Source organism: Rana temporaria, chromosome 12, assembly GCF_905171775.1.
Source record: "Rana temporaria chromosome 12, aRanTem1.1, whole genome shotgun sequence".
Taxonomy (NCBI): domain Eukaryota; kingdom Metazoa; phylum Chordata; class Amphibia; order Anura; family Ranidae; genus Rana; species Rana temporaria.
Genome location: NC_053500.1, coordinates 99,835,649 through 99,853,420, shown reverse-complemented (window position 1 = coordinate 99,853,420; position 17,772 = coordinate 99,835,649). Strand labels below are relative to the sequence as shown.

Below are 17,772 nucleotides of genomic sequence, written 5' to 3'. Positions count from 1 at the left end.
AACTACATACATTTTTAAAAGCCTTTACAGGTTACCACATAAGATTTACAGAGGAGGTCTACTGCTAAAATTGCTGCCCTCGATCTGACCTTTGCGGTGATACCTCACATGCATGGTGCAATTCCTGTTTACATATGACGCCAGACTGACGCTTGCATTCGCCTTTGCGCAAGAGCAGGGGGGGGACAGGGGTGCTTTTTTTTTTAAAAAACTGTTCCTTCCATTTTTTTTTTTTTTTTTTTTTTTTTTTTTTACACTATTTTTATTGTTATCTCAGGGAATGTAAATATCCCCTATGATAGCAATAGTTAGTGACAAGTACTCTTTTTAAAAAATAAATAAAAATTGGGGTCTATTAGACCCTAGGTCTTTCCTCTGCCCTCAAAGCATCTGACCACACCAAGATCTGTGTGATAAAATGCTTTCCCAATTTCCCAATGGCGCTGTTTATATCCGGGGGGTGGGGGCATTCCCTCCCACTGCTTGTAAAAGCAGTCTAGAGGCTAATTGGCCTCTAGGATTGCTTTTACATGAAAGCTGACCGCTGGCTGAAAAGAATGATACCAAGATGATACCTAAACCCCCAGGCATCATTCTGGTATAACCATTCAAAGTCCAGCAACATACCAGTACATTGATGGTCCTTGTTGGACATGTAATCCTTTTTTTTTTTTTTTCATGCTGAGCGAAAAAGAGATTGATCGTTGGGCATGCCCACCATTAGGATACCTCCCTTCATCCACCCACTTCTAATGATGGGCATACATGCACCATTTATATATGCCGAAGCATGGGGGCATTCGGCCACAAAAAAAGTTATGCCGCGTACACACGGTCGATCTTTTCCACGGGCAAGCCTCTGTCGGAATTTCGACCACATGTACGCTTCATTAGGAGCAAAATCGCTCCTCCGCCCCCATGCTTCGGTATATATGCTCTTCTTTTTTTTTTTTTTTTTTTAAATGTGGTGGTGAAATCACCTCCTACAGCGTTGGAGTCATGGCTTTATGTTTTGTGGGAGCAAACGCTGTTGCTGTCAAGATAAAAAAAAAACTGTGCTGCAACTGAATGGCGTACCTGAAAACAGTAAAGTAAAAAAAAAGTGCGAGAGAGAGAGATTATATATTTTTTTTTTTGTCTTTTATTTTTTACTTTTTTTTGTAACTGTTCAACTTTTCGGTTCCAGGTTTGGGTCTCTCAAAATGCAATGGCTTCTTGGGAGACCCTGTGAAATGCTGTACCCTACGCTAAAACTTCACTAGTGTGTGGTAGCGTTCAAAACCTTTCCCAATGCAAAGACCAGGATTGTCAGGACAGCAGGGACAATAACGGTTTTCACGCCTATATCCACGCTTGCTACAGACACAACATCTTCTTTGGGGGGCTCGTTGGGTAGGGGTTCTCTCCAGGACAAAAGGAAAATGCCTCTCATGCAGTCGACTTCCTGCATTTGGTTGGGAATGGTGAGGTGCAGAACCGCCTGGATACAGGAGTGCTGTGACGATCTCATACTGGAATTGAAGGAAGGATCCAGTCCGTCCTGAAGCTCTGTATAGCACATGAGCATTCAGCAAAGCCAATTGAAAATAAGTATAGAGACACTTTTTTGTACCAGCGTCTCGCCTTACGGCCAATATGATACGGCGCCAACAACTGGTCGTTGAGGTCCACCTCTCCCATATTAAGGTTATATTTGTGGACACAGAGGGGTTCCTCCACAACACCAGCCGCCGTACGAATTTGTACTGTCGTGTCTGCGTGAAGGGAGGTAAGAACAAGCTTATAGAGCTTGACCCTGTATCTGGCACGCTTGCTGGGAAGGTACTGTTTGAAAGACAAGCGGCCAGAAAATTTAACCAGGGACTCATCAACGCAGACAACTTGATGGGGAGTATACAAGGCTGCAAAACATTTGTTGAAGTGGTTTATGAGGGGCCGAATTTTGTAGAGCCGATAGTATTCAGGGTCTCCACGTGGACGACAAAGTTTATTGTCGTTGAAATGCATGAACCGCAAGATTGCCCCGTATCGTTTCCTGGCCATGGAAGCAGAGAACACGGGCATATGGTCATGTGGACCAATACGTCCGCAACTTCGGGAATTTATGTATGCCCATGTTGAGGCGTAAGTGGTTTCCATTCCCTGGCAAGGGCGGACTGGGGACAAATGGCGATGCAATGACCAGCATACAAATTAGTCTGGTCCACAATAGATCTATATATTTCCACCTAAATACCGGGTTTGCCAGTGAATGGGGGAAGTACGGGTGCTGCAGAGGTGGTGGGGACCCAATCGGGATTGGCGAATGCAGCTGGAAGGGCACGACGGGCCTGTCTTTGATTTCTTGGTGGCAGCGGGACACTACTTGTGCTTGCCACCTCGCCAGCTTGAACTGCACTTATGGGACTCGCCACGTCACCACGTGATACTGCAGTGCTGGATGAACAACCAGGATGTACTAGGCCGCTGGTGCTTGCCAGTTCACCAGAAGGAATAGCGGCGCTAGTACTGTCTCTCTGCTCCATACGAGGGACCTGCAGTTCTTGTACCTCAACAACAGAATGGGGTCGGGTACGCCTGCCCTTAGCAGGGACCTCTTCGTTGTCGTCGGAGCTATCTGACATGGAGCCGATTGTCTTCTACGGGGTTGTATTCTGAGCCAGAATCTGACAGATCTGTGACCTCCTCTTCACTATCTGTCAGGCTCCGAAACTCGTAGGCCTCTTTACTAGTGTACATTCGCTTTGCCATTTTGGGCTCTAAATTTAGTGGTACATTAGTAAGGATTCACAGGTAAAAAAGTACCTGGCCTGTCAGCAAATGTAGAAAACGCTACAAAAAAAAACTGTTGGCGATCGCAGGGATCAGTTTTGTCTCTGCGAATGCTGCAGTTATGTGTGTTGTGTTTTGTAAGTGACAGTGATCGATCGATACTGCACTTGGCTGGGCTGAGGGGCAAAACGCATGTGCTAGCGGGTATCTGGACTGATCCTGCTAACAATGCGTTTTTGGGGACCCTAAACTGCTGGGTACGCTAGTATAGATCGGATCAGATATTGATCTGTTCAGATACTATACCACTAAGGGAGGTGTATGCTTTGCGTGTGGGTGTTGGCGTTACTGGCACTAACCTGACACTGCCTGGGGCAAGGCAGACCCTGACTGACGCTAAAACCTAATTGATATCACCCGCCGGGCGATCAGGGGGTTAAACCTTTTATTGGTTTATATACGGCGGGTGCCCTGATGCTATAAACGGCAAAGTACCTGACCAGCGTCACCGGTAACACTTATACGGTGATCACTGGTGAATGGGTTAACTAGGGGCAATCAGGGGGTTAAAACCTTTTACTAGAAAATATATGGGGATACCTGACGCTATAAAAACCTGGCGGCGAACCTAAAAAAAATAACTGGCTATCTAGCGGCACCAGCGACACGAATACAGCAATCAGAAAAACGATCGCTTAGTGACACTGGTGATAGGGGGTGAATGGGTTACCTGGGGGGCGATCAAGGGGTTAAACCTTTATTACGGGGGGTACCCTGGACCTAAAGGGTCTTAACACTAATGTCCCTAACACTTTTTACAGTCACAAATGACACTAAATGCAGTGATCTGTAAATAAATCACTGCAATGGGTGACACTGTTACTTGGGGGATGAAAGTGTGCCTATGTGTAATGTGTCAGTGTGCTGTTGGTGCAACTCACTTGTGATGTCTTCTCTCCTCAAGCTCCGGTCAAAAAGACCGCCTTGAGGAGCGCGACATCACTTCCCGTTGCCTGTGTTTACATTACACAGGAAGGGGAAGCAGGTCATTCGCTGGGAGCGATCGCAAGGGGGGTGGCCAGAAACCAATGGCCGACCCCTTATCCTGGATCGCTCTCACATCAGATAAGGGGCACCAGACAACCCTCCATCCTTCCTAGAAGACTGATAAAGAGCCAAATGGTGTCCTCCAAGGCAGTGCCCTATGCCCAGTTCCACTCCAGGCCTATACAACAAGACCTCTTCGTTATCTTCTTGGGCATGATTAAGCCTAAACTGGTGGATGCAGAATCAGAACCTGTGAAAGGGAAGATCCTTCCTTCCCGTAACTTGGAGAGTATTGACTACAGATGCCAGTCTCTCAGGCTGGGGAGTGACCATAGAGGGGCTCACAGTTAAGGGGAGATGGTCAAAGACAGAACAGATCCTGCCCATCAACGTCCAAGAATTACAGGCAGTACGTCTGGCCCTACAGTCCTGGACGGTGGAGCTTCAGAACTGCTTTATCAGGGTTCAGTCTGACAATGCCACTGCAGTGGCCTGGGCAGAAGGACGTGTGCCGATTCTATTGGCAGTCCATATCCCGGGAGTAGAGAACTGGAAGGCAGATTATCTCAGCCGCCAGCAGATCTGCACGGGGGAATGGACCTTACACCCAGGGGTGTTCCATTAAATTTTCCAGCATTGCGCATGGCCAGAAGTCGACCTATTGGCATCCAGGTTCAACAAGAAGCTACAGCAGTTTGTGTCCCGAACAAGGGATCCTCTGGCAATCGACGCAGATGCTCTGGTAGTTCCATGGAGCCAGTACTAGTTTATGCTTTCCCTCTGATCCCTCTCCTTCCACATTTGTTGCACAGGATTCAGAGAGAGGGGGTTCCAGTCATTCTGGTGGCGCCAGCCTGGCCCAGAAGGCCCTGGTTCTTGGAGAGATTGTGAGACCTGACATTAGACAGGCCATGGACGATTCCAAGTCGCCCTGATCTACGGTCTCAAGGTCCTATATTCCACTCCAATTTACAGTCTCTAAATTTGATGGCATGGCCATTGAAGCCAGGGTGTTGAAGGACCGTGGCATCTCGGGACCAGTGGTGTCTACCTTAGTGAATGCTAGAAAAGCTATTTAAAGGTAGATCTATCATAAGGTTTGGAAGATTTCTTTTGCTTGGTGTGAAGCCAGAAAATGGCATCCTTGGAAATACGTCCTTGGGAGAATTCTCTTTTCTATACTTGGCTGTGGAAATCAGATTGTCTTTGAGTACAATCAGAGGTCAGATTTCAGCTGTGTCAGTATTCTTCCAAAGGCCTTTAGCCTCCCATTTGCAGGTCCGAATCTTTATGCAGGGGGCAACTTGTTTGCTTCCCCCCATTAGGTCGCCTATGTGTCCTTGGTGCTGTCTGTGTTACAGAAACAACCATTGAGCCTGTCAAGGAAATTCCATTAGACTTGCTGCTATGCATGCTAGCCTTTTTGATGGCAATCACCTCAGCTAGAGGGGTGTTGGCGGCCCTTTCGTGAAGGGAATCGTACGTGATCCTTCACCACGACGGGGTCGTGTTTTACGACCTGTTGCATCTTTTTTACCAAAAGTGTGGTTTCAGCCTTTTATTTGAATCAAGACATTATTTTGCCAACTTTTCTTCTCTCAGCCTCGTTCGACGGAAGAGAGACCACTGCATTCCTTGGACGTTGTCCGGGCATTCAAGGTTTATTTGTCTAGACATGCAGAGATCCATGGACTCCCTTTTTGTTTTACCAAAAGGACCCAAGAAGGGGCAGGCAGCTTCCATTGCCAATTGGGTCCGTCAATTGGTCATTCAGGCCTATGGTCTGAAACTTAAAGCTCCTCCCTTTAGGGTGATGGCTCATTCTACCAGGGGTGTAGAAACCTCCTGGGCGTTTCGCCATCAGGTATCTGTGGCTCAGATTTGTAAGGCTGCTACCTGGTCTTCAGTGCATACGTTCACAAAATTTTATCAGGTGGATGTTCAAGCGGCTTTCGGTCGCAGTGTACTGTGGGCTGCCGTATAAGGTTGGATGGCTATTGTTAGGCAAGGTGTCTCCCTCCCCTCAAGGCTAATGCTCTGGGTCGTCTCCGTAGGTAATGAATATTAGCCTGACTCTGTGTCCCATGATGTATGAAAAAGAAAATGGGGCCTGCCATTATGTCACCAGCTCTTTCGCAATCCCTGGCTTTATGGGACTCACTTTGGGGTCTTCCCTTCTTGGTCTCTAAGCTTCAACCACTAGCTTATCTATTTCAGAATCCTTTCTTTATGTCAGGTATGGATATTGAAAATTTTAAGTGGTGGCGTGATAGAGGGCTGTATCGCATTGGACATTTTTTTTCTCATTTCGGCCCTCTTCCGTTAAAACATTTTATTGATAATCTTGATCTCCCTTCTTCTGAGAGATCGAGATTTCATCAAATCTATGACTTTTTACAGATTTTTTGGAGGGCCGACTCTAAGTTTGGTGGATTTACGTCTTATGAGGTTAGGTGTGAGCAGGCTGTGGAGTCGAGGGGAGGGATCTCCATGATCTACAAATCACTTGCTTCCAACGCTATTAAACTGCCTCATATGATAGCGTGGGAGAAAGAACTCCAAAATGATTGGGATCTGAAGGACTGGTACGAAAAAATGTCTAGGTCAATGAAAAATGTTTACAAGATGGTACTTGGTTCCTACAAGATTAGCCACAATGTATCCATCTACTTCACCCCTTTGTTTTAGAGGCTGTCAAGGATTAGGCTCTGATTCACATATGGTGGGAGTGCCCCAGGATCTGAGGGTTTTGGAATAGAGTATTTTATATTATAAGAAAAATCACAGGTTTTACCATACATCAATCCCCAGCGATTGCTTTACTTAATGGGTTTTTACCACATATTTCTAAAGTTACCCAAAAATGTATTCTATTAATTTTGACGGGTGCCAGAATGACCATTGCTAAAGCATGGAAAACATCAACAGTATCCCTTTTGGCCATGAAGAGAAAAGTTTCTTGGATTATGGAACAAGAAAAAATTATTTGTTCCTTATTAGATAAAACCATACAATTTGATGCAATATGGGAACCCTGGGCTCAATTTATGGGAATTTATCTACACCCCATATAATTGCTAACACCAATCGCTGACTTTTGATGTTTACATTGAGCAGGTAGGCTTTCTTTTCTTTTTTCTATAAGAGTTCTATGCTGTTATATTACGACTTCTCAGGTTATTGTATTGATTTCAGACACAGTATGCTCCTTTAAGGGGTGTCTAGGGGGGCCAGGGGATCTCCTTATTAGCTGTATAGGTATATAGCGTGGAATATATAAAATATATTATAATATTGATTAATACGAAAGGGGGAAGGGAGTGGGGAGAGAGAGAGAGAGAGAGAAAAGTAACAGAGGATAAGGGGGGGGGGGGGGGGGAGACATAGGGAGAGAGGGAGGACGGAAAAAGAAGAAAAATAAAGAAAAACTAAGATGCTCCTTTATGGTGTGTAAAAATCAATTGTTTGTTTATTTTTTTAAATGATTGTCTTTCAGTGAATATGTCTCTTTACTGAAATGTTATATCCTTAGATCTATTGTACTATGATATAATATTGGTACATTGTTTTGTAATGATATCTTATAATTCTATTTAATGATTCTATTCTAATGAAAATAAAAAACTTGAATGATAAAAAAGAAAATAGGAATTTTTCGTCATACTTACCTTTAAAATACTTTTCTTTGAGTACATCATGGGACACAGAGATCCCTCCCCTCTTTTTTTGAGGATTCAGTGCTTGCTACAAAACTGAATTACTTCCTGTATGGGAGGGATTATGTAGGGGATCACATCCTGTCTAAGACGTTGTCTACCAGTGTCTAATCACCTAGAGATGGCATATAACCCAGTAGGTAATGAGTATTGGCTTAATTCTGTGTCCAATGATGTACTTTTTACAGGCAAGTATGATGACAATATCCAATTTTCTTAGCTTGGGTACATCTTTACCAGAGTGCTGCACTTTATTCTGGTATATTTATATGTAAATCTGATCTATTCCAAAGGTTATCCTCACTCCTGGAAATGGCAAATGCCAGCTGCTGTGAATGGTATTCTGTCTCTCTCCCCCCCTACTATATTCATGCACTGGAACCTGAATTGCCTGGCTCACTTACATTTGCAGAAGGCAAGAGGGAGTTTTTCACCACCACTAAAGTTTTGCAAAGTGTATTCTTTGGCTTCTCGCCATATTCTGCCTACTGTGGAATGGTTAATTCAGTGCATACTAGTCTCTGTCTAGATACATGTAGTTCTGTACAGCCTTCACACATTTTTTTAGTTGCAAGGAAGAAAGCACGTTTTCCCTGTTCTTGATCAAGCTGATCAAGGCTTTATTTGATGATTGGCCTAATTCCAAGAGATTGACGCCTCCTGGCATGTATTATGCCTTCAAAACTATGGTAGAGGAATTAAAAATTCTTTGCTTCACTCTGTCAGTTGCTTAGGCCAGTATTTCTCAACCTTTTTCCAGTCAAGGCACCCTTTAAAATAGTTTTCACATTAAGCAGCAGCATCCATACACACAGAACACCCAATATTAGAGGTGAATTACTCCTTCAAAGCAAATACACATTTGTAAACAGGAAGAAGAAATATTGGAACACTAGTAAATACCAAGGTTTCTCTCCCCTGTGCAGCTAACATTGTCCCCAGTGTTGACAAAGGTAGGTGGGTGGGGTGGTGGGGTTTCGGCTGCAGACAAGGCTGCTGTGCGGGTGCTAGGTACTCAATGTCCTCCTTATCAACCAATGACTTCAGCAGTTGTTAGGATGCTGATGGCTGGCCTGCCCAGTGCCTAGGGTTGTAATGTTACACAGTAAAAACCTGTGGCTTTGCGTAACAAGGCCTAATCCACTTTCTGGCTTGTACGCAATTTTTAGGCATTTTGCCGAGGCAACCCTGAAGAACCCAAAAGGCACCGTGGTTGAAAAAGGCTGGCTTAGACTATGGTGCACTGGACTAGAGACCTTAACTTTCCCCTGGTTTTGGATAATCATGTTCTTTAGAATACTATGCTGCATAGATTCCATGGAGAATATATGTTTGCCTCCTCCAATGTCGTCTACTGCATGTCCATTCCTCACCTGGCAGACCCTTCATGTCTAAGCCCACTGGACCTGCTCAGAAGCCGCCTTCACAATGTGACGGTTCACTCTCTCCCCTGGAGATGTAGGGACGTCTACTGGCCCTTTTTTATTATTATTATCCCAGGGTGCCTTGGAGACCTTTACAAGGCTTTCCTTTTCGGTTGATCACATATCCTTCATGGGCTCCTCCCCCTGACATTATATCATCTGGTGGGTCTAATTGTGATTTATGTATTTTTTTTTAATTCACATTCTTTGTTCATCGTGGCATTTTTGTCTGTGTCTGGTCCTATGTTCAAAACATACTCTTGTTGACACCTTGGTTGCCGCTTCAGGTTCTGCTGATGGCCTCTCTTGTTGCAGACTTGGTCCTTTTCTGTTTTCTTTATCACTCAGGTTCACTAGAGCTCCCATCCTCATGTTGTGGGGAGGGTAGCTCCACTATCTAGAACCTTTTTACCTCTTATTGCCATAACACTTTTCCCTGGCTTAAAACCCCTGAGTTCTGATATCTCTTTCCTTCCCTGTCAGGGTTGCATATTACTAATTTTCCCTTTCACACTCTTGCCTTCTCAAAAACCTGGCCTTTGTACCAGTCTTCTTCCATACACTGGATTAGTACTGAAAAGGTTACATTGACTATGTGCTCTATACTTCCTATCTGCATGTTTTCCCTTTCTACATGTGGTCTGCTGTCATGACATTTGCCTGCTTCTCTCACCAAAAATCGTCCAGTTATATGGCTGCTCTACAGACTTTTTCTGAAAGATATTTCACTATCTGGAATTCATTGATATCTGCCAGTTAGGCAAATTCCAACCTCTAGATTGGGTGCCCTCTTTCCTTGGGGGTATTCAGAATGCTTCCTCAATACTTTGAAGTTTGTTGTGTTAGGTAGTTCTCACCTAGTGTGACAGAATCTAGCCCATGGTATCGGCAGGTCTTGGTTAGGCCTTGCATATCCTCTTCCTAACACCTTTTCTTTGCACTCGTCATGCGCTTCCTTGCAGGAAGTTTCTCTTCATTTGCGTTTTCTTCCCATGCAGAGTCTACCCCTTTGTATTCAAAAGGGTTTTTCCCTTCTACAAGTCTCTGTAAGAATGAAACCTTTTTGTCTCTGTTAACCCTAATGTGAGTAATTCTGCCTTGACTCTTCCTGTGCTCACATTTACATAAGTATTCACAGCCTTTGCTCAATACTTTGTCGACGCACCTTTGGCACCAAGTTGCTCTTCTTCTTTGCAGGACCTCTCAAACTCCATCAGGTTGGATGGGGAGTGCCAGTGCGCAGCCATTTTCATATCTCTCCAGATATGTTCATTTGGGTTTGAAGTCTGGGCTCTGGCTGGGCCACTTAAGGACTTTTACAGAGTTGTCCTGTAGCCACTACTTTTATTTTGGCTGTGTGCTTAGGGTCGTTGTCCTGTTGGAAGGTGAACCTTCACCCCAGTCTGAGGTTCAGAGCGCTCCAGAGCAGGTTTTCATCAAGGATGTCTCTGTACATTGCTGCATTCATTTTTTCCCTCGACCCTGACTAGTCTCCCAGTTCCTGCCGCTGAAAAACATCCCCATAGCATGATGCTGCCAACCCCATGCTTTACTATAGGGATGGTATTGGCCAGGTGATGAGTGGTGCCTGGTTTTCTCCAGACATGAGGATTGCCATTCAGGCCAAAGAGTTCAATCTTTCATCAGACCAGAGAATTTTGTTTCTCATGGTCAGAGTCCTTCAGGTGCACTTTGGCAAACTCCAGCCAGGCTGTCATGTGCCTTTTACTGAGGAGTGGTTTCCGTCTGGCTACTCTACCATACATGCATAAGATACGAAGAAAGAGGATGGATAGCCGCACTCCAATGACCAAACGGTTGTCTTTTATTCAAAAAAACACAGCAAGTACATCACTTCACAAGGTGCAACAAAGGAACAGGTAGATATCCGACGCGTTTCGCACTGAGCCAGTGCTTAATCATGGCCATGAATAAGCACTAGCTCAGTGCGAAACGCGTCGGTCAGTGCATCGCCAGCACCCACGGTATCCTGAGTCAGTCCATCTCTACATAGTGACCCACCTGGAGCGGTGATCCCTTCTCTTCTCTATTGGTTTTGGATCCTACTCTACCATACATGTCTGATTGGTGGAGTGCTGCAGAGATGGTGGTTCTTCTGGAAGGTTCTCCTCTCTCCACAGAGAAAAGCTGGAGCTCTGGTTTATTTCCCAAGCCTTGCCGCTTTCAAACAGTCTGAATAAGGGTACGGAGTAAAAGCTACAGGGCTGCGAAAATATGTGCATTTATTTTTTTAACTTACCCTTTTAAATAGACCTGACATAACACTCCCTTATACCTATGTACTTTTTTTTTTTTTAATGTTCAAGTTGGCTTTCAAAATGTATTTATATTACTAGGGTTTTTAAATCTGGAACTCCCTGTTTAGTATATCTTTTTGATCTTTTTCAGGCTGGAGCAGAAATTTCCACAGTGAATCCAGAGCAGTATTCCAAGCGCTTCATTGAATTCATGTCGAATATCCTGGCATAGCTCTTCTCTCCCTCTCCGTCCGTCCTTCTCTGCACTTGCCCTTTCCCTTTATGCAGGGATAAGCCTCACCCTCCAGGTCTGTGTGCAAGAGTCTACATGAGTTTGAGTGAAGTGGTGTGTTTGCACGCCCATCCTATTTGTACCTCCTGTCCCCCTATTTTGCTAAAAGATCAATTATTTCCCATCCTCTAACTGTAAGGTTTGTGATATTACATTTCAAGGTCACAATTTTAAACTGGTTACACCAGGATTTTAGGTCACAATGTAAGTGCTCCCCAACCTTACATTCCTTTTAAATATTAAGAATTTTGTACTATGTTACTGCTGAGATAGAATAGTTGTTACAAAACCCCCTTTTTTTTTTTTTCATCACTTGCAGCTGTTTAAGTGACTGGAGCAACAGCACTTCCTTACTGTAAAAGAAAAAACAAATGATCTAACAATTGTCTGTTTCTAAAGCTGGGAGGCTGCTAATATGCAAATCAACTGGACTATTAAACCAGAACTATTTTTTTTCTGTGCCCACTGTATTGTAAGATCAGTGGGAGGCATTCTGTTTTTTGTGCCTACCCATACAGATGACAGCTAACACGTACGGAGGAGAGGCTCTTTATTTTTTTTTATTTCTTTGACATGTATGTGACTGTTAGAGGCTAGGGATACCATAAACAGTATTTTTTTTTTCTTTTTTCAGAGGGTTTTTATTCTTGAATTGCACTGCAATGTTATTTTCTCAGTTTAAATGACTATAGCACTTAGAGTTATTCTTTAAAGTACAAACAAACATTTTGTTTTTACCAATTTCAGATACTTTTCAAACAATGTACTTTTCCTCCAGCAACAACTGTTAAATGTACATTTCTTTAATTCTGTGCTTTTCAGCTTTGAAATGTTTAAGTATTATTCTCTGCATTAAGAGGGGATTGTAAAGCAGGAAGAGATGAGTGTGTAAATTAATCATATCCGTCTTTGTTCATATGGCTTGCTGTCAAGAAAGGGAGCCCACCCACTTATCACTATTTGGCTGGTCCCTTCTGCACCAGTCAAATTTTGATCAGTTTATGGCCAGCTTAACGAAACATTATTTAACAAGCAAAACAGAAATCCATTAAAACATTTCCAAATAGAGTTTCTGCTTAGAATTCTTTTCCAGGTAAACAGACAGCATTATTAAAAATAGGCCATCCTGTCTAGCTCCCTAGCTTAGGACTCCCCACCCTTACCTTTCTTTGAAAGCAGCAGTTTCCTGCGGTGTTCACATCCTGCGTCTTAATGTCTTGTCCAGAGCTGCATGTGCAGTAACTCCCTATTGAATTGGGCTGTAGTGCTACAGTGGAGACGCTGTAAAACATTCTTTCGAGTCGTTGGAGAGTTCCTGTCCAGCCAACACTGGTTAGGAGTTTAGGGCACATAATATAAACACTGTGGGAGGTCACAGGACAAGTAAGCAAGTATCTGAAGGGAGGGGCGGGGGGGGGGATTAGGTTAAAGTATATGTTAACTCCAACAATATATTTATCCTATTTGCTCTCCTTTGGTCTGTTTGTATATAGTATTGAAAGTGATTTGTTACATCTGTTTTATCATTTTAAAAAAATGCCTGGTAGCCGAGTGCATTCGGGGCCATGCACCTGCATAGATGTCAATTGTGTGCATGCAGCCATTGCATCCCAATTGACAGCTGTGGGACTGCTGGCACGAGGATGCACACAGCACCTGTGCGTCCCTGTGCCAATAAAAAAACCTGCACGGCTACTACTAAAATCATGTGTTTTAGAGATTCTAACTGAGCTAAGGTCACATTTATCAGCACAAGAACATAATGGTGGTTTAAAGCATGTGCCAAAGCAAAAATAAAAATGTTACACAGCTCTGCAAGATATGCACAATTTCCCATGCTTTATCCTTTTAAAACACGAAGTACAGAAAAATAACTGATATGCCAGAATTAAAGTATGCTTTTCTAAGATTGGAGCAGAAGGAATCTGGAGCAGGCAACCAATCTGCTTTTAGCTTTTATTTTCAAACCTTAACTGAACAAGCTTAAGATAAAAGCTATGCACAGCTGCTCCAGATTCTGTCTGCTCCAGCTTTAGTAAATTCTCTCCATTGTATTTTTGCAGCTGAATTCTGATTCATTTTATCATCCCTGCCTACTTAATTTCCAATGCATTACAAAAAACAGACCTCTGCTCATCTCCATATCCCCATCTTGAGCACAGGCAGACCACATAGGTTCAAAAAAATCTGAGCTAAAAAATTTCTATCAAACCAATATAAATAAAGACTTTCAAATATATATATATATATATATATATATATATATATATATATATATATATATATATATATATATATATATAATATAAATATATATAGCAGACTGAATGGAGCAAAAAAGACATTTGTTAGGGTTTACATACACTTTTTAAAGGTAAATTGCGTGTTTAAATGTATTTGCAGTTAATTATCTTGTAGTTTCGTCAGCACTCCCTCTCAATCTTTAATGCACAATTTGACAAGTTGCTCTGTACGCTAGTCATGTCTTGCTGGGAGTAGGGTAAAACCAAGGGTGCATTTAGTTAGTTTAAGGCTCCTTTCACACTATCCAACTCCAAAGTTGTGCGATTCTCAGTGCAACTTTGGAGTCCGACTTTGATACTAATTTTACACACTCTGGCATTGACCACGTGTTTTAAAGTTAAATCAAAGTAGTGCAGGAACCTTTTCTGAAGTCGCAGCGACTTCAGTAGCGTCTCATAGAGATGCATGGCTTTTTACATGTCCTGCAACTTTGGGTCTGAAAAATTGGATCCTAAGTAGCACAAGTGTGAAAAGTGGCTAAGATGATATTTTAAAAATGTGATATTCACCAAAAAGGTGGAATTTGAGCCCATAGACCTTTAAAGAGAATGCACTATTCTGTACCGCTATTTTTTATTTTTTATATACAGATTAAAGGCTGAGAACCTGTGCGGAATACTCTGCTTCAACCCTGAGCCAGATCTTTAATAATGTGTGCAGGCATTATATACAAACACTGCTGGTGGCAGGCTTAGACACCTCGGGCCTTATTCACTACCATACAGTAAAATGCAGCATTTACTATGACCTAAAAATTTAGTCAGTAAATTAAATGTAATTTGCTGTGGATTCTAGAGCAGTTTTTGCCATCAGTGTTGGATAAAATAACCTTTTAATTCTTACAGATCATATATACATTTGGGTTTGGGCCAAGAACAATATACAAACCAAAAAGTATTACAAAGATTTGTATGGTGTATGCAAAAACTACTGTGAGAAGAGGCAATTTATGAAAGCTGAAGCAAAAGTGGATTTTAGATATGGATAGGTTTACTATGGTTAACTGTTCTCTGTTCACGCCAGTTTTAGATCTGCGACACATAGAACTCATTCATTAAAACTGACCGTTTCAAAAGCAGCATATGAGTCTTGCTCTGGGTTTTTACTTTCAAAAAAATCTTAAGCACACATGATAAAATGTTTTCATTTCTGTCACATCCTGGCATAGGTCTTGTGTTTTGTTTGTTTGTTTGTTTGTTTTTTTGTGGCCTGGCCTACCGGATTATGGTCGCCAGATATATACCTGTTAAATATTAACTGTAAGTCAGAGATAGATGCCATTGGATTACACTTTTCTCTAAAATGTGACAAGGATCGCACCTCATTAGCTTTGTACCCTGTATTGGCATGTCATGATATATGACAGAAGCTGGCAAACTCAAGTAAGTTTGATGTAGCTATATAATACAAAACATGGGTACTTCAGTTTTAGGAAAATACCAAACATTCAGCATACACCATTATTAAGGCTACAATGAACCCAAAATGTATAGCTAAACATATAATCAAATCAACTGTAATCTACCAAAAATTCACAACTGTCATGCACTCTACAGAGCATATTTAGACCATTTATTACACAGAAAATACAAGATGGTTCCATTTTGTTTCCTTTATAAAAGAAGGGTTTTCATGTTACTTGCCTGTTATTTTAACTGAACAACTGCACAGAGGCAAACACTGTTGGCTTAGCTGCTGTCTCAATAACTGTTTTTGGTATCTTGCTATAAAAGAACAAATTGCATTATATAATCTTTATGCCTGTATAAGAGCACCGGATTCTGTAACCACTTGGGGGTTACAATTTATATTCAAGTTGGAGGATGTTGGGTAATTTTTGAGTGTTCCTATGCTTTGGAAAACACAAAACTATATGAAATATATGTGTGTCCTAGGGGGAAGAGCGGTGGACTTGGGGTTGGTTAAAGAATAATGGCCAATATTATACATAGTTACATTTGGTGCAGCTTGGACCAATGAAACTATGTATATACCATACCTGGCTAATGCCCTTGGAAACTGGAAATCACTAAAGTAGACGCCACTTTGGGTCTCACGTGGAGCTGCTGGCCTTATGCAGTCAGAACACAGTAGGTCAGCTGCTTGGCATGGGTGCAATTCAGGAAATACTTTGCAGTTTCTCAATAAATATAAAGTGTTCATGTAACTATGTATATTATAGCCATGCATAGAATTATTCTTTAAAGGATGGAAAAAGTACAACTTGTGTAATAAGTGGCTTAAAGATTACTTAACTGTTGAAAATTTTTGGTAGATTACATTTAATATTTGTTATACACGTCGCTATACATTTTGGTTCTGTAATAAACTTTGAAGTAGTGTATGCTGAATTATTTTTAGTTTTTCATATTGAAAGTCCACACAGACTCTGAATAGGTAAGGAGTTTGGTAGCCCTGTTTTTCTTTGTGGTGATACTTCATTTTTAAGTAGGATTTTTATAAATATTTGCGAGAAACGGGTTGCTACTAACTGATTTCTCTGTTTAAACTATGGTGTTCACCATACCCACCAAGTTATGTCCTGTAGAAACACAAAGGCTGCTATTACTGATGACCACCCCAAACCTTTAGTTGGCTATTTTGCCGACTCGCTGGATGCTTTTTGAGTTACCCTAAAAAGTAGGCAGATAAGTAAAGACCCAATTACAATGTATACTTGCTAGAGACGCAGGTACAGCATGACAACCAGGCAGCTAGCATTTGCAGGAAAGGTTTTGCTTTAATGGTGACGCACCACAGTGAATGCATTTGATTTTTTAATGTCACTCAGTGTTACAATGTGGTCTTGCAATGCTTTCATAAAATATCCATTTCATGCAAACATGTACTAACAAAATGTTGACTGAGCTCTTATGGAAATGCTTGTTTCCTGACTGTTGATGGAAAGGGTGCAATACTCTGAGACACCAACTTTGGTCAGAAGTTGTGTCCTTAAAGCTGCATGTGTGTTTAGTATCAGTGGTTTAAAATATGTAGACCGGGGATATGCAATTAGCGGACCTCCAGCTGTTGCAGAACTACAAATCCCATGAGGCATAGCAAGGCTCTGACAGCCACGAGCATGACACCCAGAGGCAGAGGCATGATGGGATTTGTAGTTTTGCAACATTTGGAGGTCCGCTAATTGCATATCCCTGATGTAGACCAAAGATAGCCAGGGAATTAGTATTACCTAGTCGTTCATTAAAGGGGAGTTCCAGGCTTTTTTTATGTTTATTTAAAGTCAGCAGCTACAAAAAGTGTAGCTGCTGGCTTTAAATTAACATATACTCACCTGCTCCACGGTCAAGTGACGCTCCGCTCTTTTCCCCCCCTCTCCAGCTGGCGTCTTCATTCCTAGTGTGGGCACTCGGCTGTGACCGCTTTTGGCTTCATGGCCGGGCACTTACTGCCCATGCAAGAGCTGCGCTGTGTGATTGGTCAGACGATCGCCTGGGACCTGTCACACGTCCCAGGCGATCGCCTACAAGGAGGGGCCATCATGATGTATCGCCTAATCGGTCCCTGGGCAGAAGGAGGAAGTGGGCCAGGAAGTCCCACTCCTACTGAAGCCCCCACTCCTCCCCCAAAAAAATGACATGCCAAATGTGGCATGTAAGGGGGCAAGGAGTGGTTTAAACGGAAGTTCCACTTTTGGGTGGAACTCCGCTTTAAGGGACCTTTTCACTGGGTCCTGCCCTGATGCATTCTGTTACTTTACTGCTGTGTCAGAAGCAGGGCACTCACCATACTTGCGAGCAGTGCTGCAGTAAGTGCATAAGCTCTGCTATTTCCCAATGGGGCTGACACTTTGGACTCCTGTCCTGCAACACAATACTTGTGTCAGTGACATTAAACATCACTTTTATTTTTTTTTTTATAATGCGTCACATGTGCTATATTGGTGCACCTGCACTATACAGCCCTGTGTACCTGGGCCATATGTGTGCCATCTGCCT

At 42.6% G+C, this 17,772-nt stretch overlaps 1 protein-coding gene across 3 annotated transcripts in view; it reads left to right on the top strand.

The window, feature by feature from the left end:
- The window catches only part of PIP4K2B (phosphatidylinositol-5-phosphate 4-kinase type 2 beta), a 147,413-nt gene extending 134,200 nt beyond the window's left edge, over window positions 1-13,213 (top strand). For 2 of the 3 annotated variants that reach the window (XM_040329832.1, XM_040329831.1), the window contains one exon: window positions 11,369-13,213. In XM_040329832.1, the coding sequence (XP_040185766.1) occupies window positions 11,369-11,449 (81 nt within the window). In that variant the 3' untranslated portion in view covers window positions 11,450-13,213. The remainder of the gene's footprint in view (window positions 1-11,368) is intronic. The other variant, XR_005744364.1, reaches the window with a different exon arrangement.
- Window positions 13,214-17,772: the final 4,559 nt, after the last annotated feature.